This window comes from Marmota marmota, unplaced genomic scaffold (genome assembly GCF_001458135.2).
Source record: "Marmota marmota marmota unplaced genomic scaffold, marMar, whole genome shotgun sequence".
NCBI classification, from domain to species: Eukaryota; Metazoa; Chordata; class Mammalia; order Rodentia; family Sciuridae; genus Marmota; species Marmota marmota.
In genome coordinates, this window is record NW_026000037.1 from 53,123,488 (window position 1) to 53,132,902 (window position 9,415).

General features: G+C 33.8%; 1 protein-coding gene across 9 annotated transcripts in view; it reads right to left on the minus strand.

Moving 5' to 3' along the window:
• LOC107136895 (sodium channel protein type 1 subunit alpha) overlaps positions 1–9,415 on the minus strand; it is a 939,664-nt gene that overhangs the window by 852,751 nt on the left and 77,498 nt on the right. For 4 of the 9 annotated variants that reach the window (XM_015479267.2, XM_015479266.2, XM_048812404.1 and 1 more), the window contains exons 3-6: positions 6,859–6,977; positions 4,371–4,460; positions 2,511–2,639; positions 742–833 (exon numbers count right to left, since the gene is read on the minus strand). The exons of the other annotated variants lie outside the window; for them this stretch is intronic. In XM_015479267.2, coding sequence (XP_015334753.1) covers positions 742–833; positions 2,511–2,639; positions 4,371–4,460; positions 6,859–6,977 — 430 coding nt within the window. The remainder of the gene's footprint in view (positions 1–741; positions 834–2,510; positions 2,640–4,370; positions 4,461–6,858; positions 6,978–9,415) is intronic. 9 annotated transcript variants of the gene reach the window in all.

Consider the following 9,415-nt stretch of genomic DNA (forward strand, 5'->3'; position numbering starts at 1 on the left):
AAAGTCTGCAGTGGTAGAAAAGGGCAACACTTCATGGTAGGTGATAGCTTATGGAGATGAACAGCAGAAAAGTAATGATCCAAACAATGAAATTTAATCCACATTGCATTAAGATGAAAGAAAATAACAGAAGTTTCATGGTCTTCAGGAAGTCTCCATTAAGGAAAGGGTCTTGATTTTTTACTCCTTGCTCTTGAAACTTGGCCACATTTTCATTAGGGTCAGTTGTCCATTTTATAAACAAATGCCTTGAATAAATATGTTTAAATTTCAAGCAGGAAAGGTTTTGCTATGAAACTGGAGGTGGCTTAGAGTATAATTTCACTTTAACATAAATCCTCCACTCAGATTCACGCTATTCTTTTTATCATATTGCTTGTCTTTTGTTAGCAAAAAGAAGATTTTGATTGCTTATATATAGGCATCAGTGGTTATACTGGATAAGAAGCTGAAAATTGGCATATTCAACAGGGAATAATTCCTCAGTAAAACTGATAAGACAAAAATATAACATATCTAAGGGCAAATCATACAGACTGTATATTATAGTGTCATGCAAGAAATTGTTTAGCTCCATGGCTGGAAAAAAAAAAAAAAAACTTATATTCAGAAAAGGAGAATATTTTTCTGTGAATAGGCCTACTTGTAATTTTTGATTTTCTATAATGTTGAATGTGAAGCAAACAGGCAGATGCTGACAAATACAATGGGTCCCCCCTGAGTGTTGAACTTTATTCTCACCTGGAATGACTGAGATCGTTTTCAATGCTCGGAGGACTCTGAATGTTCTCAACGCTGAGACATTGCCCAGGTCCACAAACTCTGTTACATACCTGCAGTAGGGGAGTTCACACACAGACACAGTAACAAGACACAAAGAAAGAGTTGTAGATACAAGGAGTCTACACTTCACCTTAATCACTCCTTACTTGCAATTACAAAAATAATTTTCAAAGTTCTCAAGATTCTTAAAGTGCAAAGAGCTGAAAAATTACCTATGTTTATGTTTACAAATTCTGCTACAAACCTGTGGAATAAAACCAGAGTTACTCAAGACTTAAGCAGGATTCATGTTGCTTGTTTGGGTCTTTCACAAAGACCTTCAAGATGATTTTAAATAATAAATATTGTAAGTAGCAAATTAGACATTGGAGTCTATCACTGTGGTTTTATTTTCATAATTTAAGATCATTAACTAGATGTAAATTTTACAAGGTATTTACCCCGTTGTCCTTTTGAAAGCAATGTAATCAGCATCAGTGTAAATTAGAATTAAATGTAAAGAAATAAATCTTGGCTGTTATTTCAGGATTTCATTTAGAAAAAGAGTGAAATACCAAAGTTAGGTATGAAAAGGCAGATTGCTTCATTGTCTTTATCTACAAGATAAGGTTTTTCTAGTGCAACGTTTAAACAAAAGTTAGGCAAATTAGTAATGATATTTTATGGGGCCAAATACTGCTCCTGCCATTATTGCTATTTCATTCTCAAGAAACAGAAGTATCAATATGCTTTTTTTGCACTGTGGCCGGAGGGTGTGGTGACGATTTGGATCATCTTGCTCAGAGATGAAAGTAAGACCACACCGGCAGCATTTGGAGCTTTGAGTATATTGCTGCCCCTTCTCTTCCTCATGTGCACCATATTACACCTTCTATAGGTCAAGAGAATCAACTCCCAAAGGCAGGATGAGGGCATGGAGTTTGTTGGTTGGTCCACTGTTCTCCACATACCATGTCACTTATTGTGAATGGCTTTCCACTACTTGTTGGGTTCTCTTTCTAGGGAAGTTTATCACTAGAAAGTTTACCACTAGGGATGAAGGAATTGTTAACATTACTGAATATATATGGATAGAATATAAGGAAAAGAAGGCTTGTGATGAGAGTAAAGAAAGAGATGAAGGAGGCAATAAAGAGAAAAGATAGAAAAGGAGTCAAAAGAGAAATAGAGGTAAAGAGAATATGTCTGTATATAAAGCCATAAATACCCATTTACTGATAAAATAATAATAATTTATTAATTCATATTATATCAAATGCTTTCTTTTAACTGGTTAGTTTAATTTTCAGAGTATTTGGATACTAGTATATATTTACTTTTTATTATTTTATCAAACTAAGGAATAAAGGTATGGCGAGTATATAAAATTGATAAGGTAAGTTTATGGAACCAGTAGAATTGTCTGTCCCTGTAATTATTTAAAGTCGTTTTACAAAGACATATTATAAATACGCTTGTGCTTTTATATTTTGGGGGCATGGGTATGCATGTGGAAGAAAGGCAGATATGAAATTTGATGTGAAAATTTTATTTCCAACTATTGAAAGGCCTTCAAGCTATAGTGAAATACCACTTATACCTCTGTGGTGCTAACTTAAGATCCAGAGCTTAAATGTATAAGTCATGCTAACATATTCTAAATACTAAATCAACTTTATTCTTTTAAACCATAGTACTAATGGAAAACCCAACTATATTCTCTTTGAAGTTTCATAAAAGGCACTTACGCAAATGTAATAACAGTGAAATCAAGCCAGTTCCATGGATCTCGAAGGAAAGTAAAATCTTCTAAACAGAAGCCCCTTGCAATAATTTTTATAAGTGATTCAAAGGTATATATTCCTGTGAAAGTGTACCTAGAAACAAGCATCCAAAGAAGAACTGATAGAGTAATAGTTTTCTTTCAGAGCATATTAACTTCTTATACCTCTGTCAGTGGAACAGATGAATTCTAAAAACAGGAAATTATGCAGCTTGATTTTATTTTTGAAGAAATAAGACATAGTAGTAACTTTAAATTCAACTCCCTAACATTGAAAAGGTGTTTCTAAAGTTTCCTGTGAGCAGTGTGAGAAATACATGCCATGTAAAATTCAATCTAGCTACTGCCTGACATGACCTAGTACTGATAAAAATGAATAGCGTCTCCTGAGAAGCAGCGTGGTTTCATGATGGAGTAGTCAATCAATAATGTTGCAGTATAGAAGGATTTTCTCTTAGAAAACAAAACAATAATTAAAAAAACGCTCAACTTCCGTGATATTTTAAGAATAAGAAGACATTGATAAATCAGCAAGTCTAACATTTTCTCTTTCTTCAAGATAGGCTAACTTTCATGGAAAAAGACTTCATTAAAATCAAAGGATATAATTCTAGGGTTATGTGAGGTGAAAATTTACTCTGGAAGAAAATTTGGTTATCATTCAAAAACTTGGCTGTTTCCAATGTTTAAAACGTCTATTCAGAAACAGGAGTTTGAAGGTAGCAAAAGATCACAAAAACTAAAGTAATTAAAGACCTGTGGATTTTAACTTGTTAGCTTCAATGCTTTAGGAATTCTTTGACTAAAAAGTTTACTATTTTCTACAGACTCTCTCCATTTTCTTATTGACTCCACCTTGGACCTATCCAGGAAGGAACAGTTCAAAATTGATGGAGAAGAAAAGGTGGATATAGTAACATCTGTATTGGTAAGAGAAGTGGCCCTGGAGTAACAAGGATTTCAATAGAGAGCGTGGGCAGGTGCAGCAGCCAGGACTGGAGCAGCATGGATTGCACTTAGCCCACAGCTGGGCTTTCTGCCCTCAAGGGATATCCCAGACAGAGACAGCAATTATATTAGTAATGCTGCCAGTTTTTTTAAAAAATACTACCTAAACTTTCACCTCCATTAGCTTAGCTTTCAGTTAAATTAAAAATTTGGAAGGTTTTTTTTTTTTTTTTTTAAAGTCAGTTTTTTGATGACCTCACTTGAACTGATATTGGTCTGACATGGCTGACGGAATTGAAAACTCCTGAGGTTCATCATGGTCTCCTTATGGCATTTATAACTTGCTCTTAATTCTAAATCACTGTATTAATCCCTTAACTTCCACGTTTTCAATAACATAATAATATTCAAATTCTATTTTAAAGTTACCATAAGTGGTATATTTGTTGCTCAATTTAAGTTTTTCTATATGTTCCATACGTGGGACAATGGGACAAAATAGGTATTATGGAATTGAACTGAACTCAAGATCCATCATATTGGACCTCTTCTGCAATTTCTTTCAACACATTTTCTCTGGACATGTTAATTCTACAGGGAAAAAAATGGCGAATGTCCAAGAATGATGGACTTCTGGTGACCATCAGGTATAGGCAAAAGATGAAATCTAATACCAGCAAGTCTTCTTGTTGTATAAATGTGCCTAAAATGGCTTTAATACAAGTGTTCTTCAATTTTATCTCAAAGATACATGAAGACATAATTCCAAAATCTGAAATTTTGTATATGTGTATATATATATATATATATGTGTGTGTGTGTGTGTGTGTGTGTGTGTGTGTGTGTGTATACATATAAATATAGAATTCGAACTTACTCTACATTCTTTGTCCAGTCTGGAGGGTTACTCATTGTCATAAACACACAGTTTGTCAAAATAGTGCACATAATTAGCATGCTGAATAATGTAGGTTATTGTTAAGGAACACACAAAACAAAATACAAATTTAACTAGTATATAAAACTAACATCAAAAAACCCTAACTATATTTCAACCAGTACTCACTCAGTGATAAATATATCATGGGCAAGTCATCTAATCTCTTTAAATTTTAGTTCCTTCCTTCCTTCCTTCTTTCCTTCCTTTCTACCAGGGATTGAACTCAGGGACACTCGACTACTGAGTCACATCCCCAGCCCTATTTTGCATTTTATTTAGAGACAGAGTATCACTGAATTGCTTTGCACCTCACTTTTGCTGAGGCTGCCTTTGAACTCACAATCCTCCTCTCTCAGCCTCCCAAGTTACTGGGATTACAGGCGTGTGCCATCGTGCCCAGCAAATTTCATTTCTTTATCTGTATAATGTGAGTAATAATATCACCTTCACAGAATAGCTGTTTATGTTAAATGAAATAATGCATAAGAAGACATTATTGTATTGGTATAAGGTGTTGGTTTTGCAAATATTATTGAACAAATATATTCACTTCTCAGAAAACTTTGGTGGGAAGGCTTTCTGTGCCTTGTGGAGTTGCATATTATTTGAACAGAGAGCATTAACTTGAACTAATTCTAATAGTTAATTGTTGAGGAAGAATACATGTCTGTAATATTGAAATTTCTTCAATACATGTCATCCAATATATTTCAACATGTGAAAACATTTTTTGGTCAAAGACAACATGATACTAAGTATTGGATTTTTCAGTTTTGACCAAGTTTCTACAAGTGCAGCAGCGTTGGATAAGATGAAAAGTGAATATTCCTGAAGGTCAAGATTTAATATGATGTGAATGTAATTAAAATTCAACAAGGCAAAGTGACCTCAAGTGAGTCACTTATCCTCTCTGTGCTACTGAACCTCTCTGTGTCTCCACTTACTTTGATAAAGTGGAACTGATAATGAAGAGATTTCATCATTCTGGTGGGCAAGTTAAGTGAGTTAATGTGTGTGAAATGCTTGGAGCCGTGCCTGTATATAAGGAAAGATGCTCTAAGTGCTAGCTAAAACAAATGAGGAAGGCATAATGGAGTTGCAGCTGTGACAGGGACCTTAGAAAACAAGGAGTCTTATCACTACATTTAGAAATCAGAGAATTAAGGCCTATGCTCTAGAGAAATTAGATAACTTGGCCCAGGACTACAGAATGCAGGTTTTCTGTCTTCAGACACAATATTCTTTTCACTATAGTTTGCTGCCCAAATGAAAATTTTCCATCAACTGAAAAAAAAAAAAAAAAAAAGTTTACATCAAATGACCACATGATGGCACTAGGAATACAAACTAAGACAGGAAACATAGAAGTGGAAAAACCCTGAACATGCAATTTTTAATTTCAAATATTTAAATTTTAATAATAGCATATTTATACCTCTTACAATCAGCTTAAAATAGAAGGGTATCTCAGTTGTGTTTTTTAGTTGTTGTTCTGTTTCACTGTTGTACTTTGTCTTGTTTCAGGTGCTGGAGCTCAAACTCAGAGTCTTGCTTGTAATTGTTAGGCAAGCAGGCTCTGCCTCTGAGCTACACCACCTTCAACCCAACCTTTTAGATTTTAGAATCTTTTTATTAAAATCAGATAGAATGGGCTTATGATAATTATAATAGTATTTCTTATTACCAGAACCACCAAATGAAACACAAAAAGGAATGGAATTTTCATTGATAAATATCAACAGATGAATTTAGTTGCAGTGGATATTTTAAACCAGTAGGAATCACAAAGCTAAACCCCCAAAGCATTTGGAAATATAATCTTAGTTTCTTTCATCAACTCCCAAAGTCTTTATTAAGCAATCAGTTTTACATGACTGAATCATAATTCAGTGGCTTAAATTTGGAATTCAGCCAATATTTCAGTACTTTCTTTACAAAAATTATCAGTGAAGTTCAAGAATTAATTAAGTATTGATCAAGGTCTTCTGATATTCTTCTATGGAAATATACCTACAAGTTTATTCTACAGAATATTAAATTGTTTTAGAATATAGCTATGGCTGGCCCCGACTCTGGAAGTAGATTTCTTTATTATTATGTCATTATTCACTGAAAATTCTACACATCTTTCTACAAAGATGGTAAACATAAAGATAGATCTTTTGTACTAGATTTGTAGGGTTCAATACATACAAGTGTTTTAGAAAGATAACAACTATACATACATATGTATACACATGTGTAATGTTAAAGACTTTGTAAGTTCCCATGCATCTGTGCTTAATCAACTTTAAGAATAAGACTTATCTGACAAAAGATGCAAAATGAGAGTGATAAAAGATGTAGAGTATGAGTAATTTTGTATTTAGCTATAAAGCATTTATAGATTATGTACAGTTAACATTAATCACTTGAAAAAGGATATGAATGTACCAAAATCTTAATAGCTATTTTCCTAAGAGGATTGAAGGGAGTTAAAATGTACAGGGCAGAGGTGGCACTGAACCGGAAGATGGCCTTCCCTTTATTCAATACTATAAAAGTCTGTAAGACAGGAACACAACACAAAAGTATAAAAGTGTAAACAATATCAACTTTATTACCTGTTTTCTGTTATTTTCTATAAGGAATAATTCCAATGTTGCACAAGAAATCAGGACGATCATAATTTATGATACATACCATGAAGAGAAACTATTACTGGATCTCTTCACTAAAGAGGAAATTTGATGACATCACTTACCTTTTACCTAATACTTACCTGTAATTTTATTGTACATAGGAAATTTAGCCAAGATAAATTATTTATTTTCTTAATATTTTAAAAGTTTGATTTAAATGAAATTCTTAAATGGGTGAACATTTCACTTTCATTCTAAAAATCTTTAAGACACTAAATTCCTTTTATAATGATTTCAGCTTTCCCAATTAAAATATCTTGAAAAATTAATCCTGTGGAATGCAAAATCATTCAATAGAGTTGATACTATTTTTGGAATAAAAATTTTGTTACCATCTTGCTTATAAAATAAACATTATCACTTTACTGGTAAATGAAAATAAAAGCAGTCACTCTCAAACACACTCTTGGATTAGATGGATGTGATCCAATAATTGATTTCTGGAGGCCAAGTTCCCTGGAGAGTGTCTGTTGACTGAGAGCGCTAAATTCTGTATTGGGATTTCTGAGTTAGCTGACACATTGAATTCTAATCCCAACTGACTTTATTGCATGTGGTGATTTCTTTGCCCAGAAGAAAAGCTCAAAGTCCCCAAAGAACCCAGGATCCATGAATGTGAATGGAATTCCATTTCAAAACTAAGACTTATTTGATCACAATTGATAGTATGCTGAGAAAAAACTTGAAGAAGCAACATACAATAGTGTACAAAGGACTGTGACTCAGGGCTTTTAAAGGCACTTACTTAGAGTCACAGCCAAAGGTAAGAGAAAGCTACTTTCTCTGTGAAGAACATATTATAGGAAGAGAATTTTAAGTTCGTTTATCTATCTATCTATCTATCTATCTATCTATCTATCTATCTATCTATCTATCCATCCATCTATCTAGTAACCCAGAACCTCATTCAAGTACTATGACATTGAGCTACCAGGTCAGCTTTTTTTTTTTTTTTAATATAAATTCACCCACTCTCTAAAGCCTTGTTTTTAGCTTTAGGATGCATATCTGCATAGAGCCTTTAATGACATAGCACGGTAACTTCATATTTATTTTCTACTAAGAACCTTTGATAATGGTTTATTCTTCACAGTTAGTCTTCAGGTCAATAAGAGGTTTTACATTTCTTTTCCAACTACCATTTACAAATAGAATAAGATTTTCAAATGAGTAATTACTTCAACATATTTATGGAATTCCTCTTTGAAAATAGGACTTCCTAACTGGTTTTGGTAGAAATATCCTAAATCTTCCATGAAAGTATGGTCCCTCAATTAATGCTGGTCATTAAATTCAGCTGTGATAAGCTAAATACAAATATTTGAGAGTACAGCTTATTTATAAACTTTTAAGACACTTTGATGAAACTTTGTCTATTGAATCTAATAATTTAAAAAAGGAGGAGGTTGTAGTTTGTATATCAGAGTTTCATATAGATTTTTTTAAAAATTAATTTTACTGCATTTTATAGAAGAGACCTCCCTTTTGCAACAGTTAGAGAATCTCCACTTGAAACCCAACTGCTAAGTACACTTCCTTTATTCTTTGTAAAGAAGTTCAGAAAACAAAAGAAAATTTCACCACAGAAAGTGAATTTACAGGGGCTGAGGATATAGCTCAGGTGGTAGAGTGCTTGCCTCACATGCACAAGATCCTGGGTTCAATCCCTAGTACCACATACACAAAAAATGTGTATTTACAGTGTGTGTGTGTGTGTGTGTGTTTTCATCTGTGTGCAGCACTTAGTTTCTGTTTTCCTCTGATCCATTCAGTGCATTTGCCCCTAAATGACATTGTGAAATCACCATAAATCATGAACAGACTTGTGGGATTCAAATACCTTTGCCCTAGGGAATATGAACATTCAAAGCCACAGAAGAGCAAAACTGAGCTAATTCTGGACTGTAGAGTCCAACTTTCACACCAACTGCAAATCTCCTTTCCTCAAAAACACCCCAAATAAAATCTGATAGAAATAATGGGGTCTAGAGTTGGAGAACCAGCAAAAATATGACACAGAATATATACTCTGAATCTAAGAATTTCCTCCTATCAGATAATATTATAAGATAACTTCGATTGATACAGTGGTACAAAGAGACAATGAAGAAGAAATTACAACCTCATAGGTGGCCCAAACCATGGACTGGAGGGTGAGGGTGCTCAAGGTGGTTCTGATTACAGCTCATAGGGACTCCTGCTCCTTGACCACCCTCAGCCTAAACCAGGAGCAGAGAAAATTCACCAAGAAAACAGAAATGAGACAGAAGGCAGGGAAGCAAAAGGCAAAGGTGGAGAAGC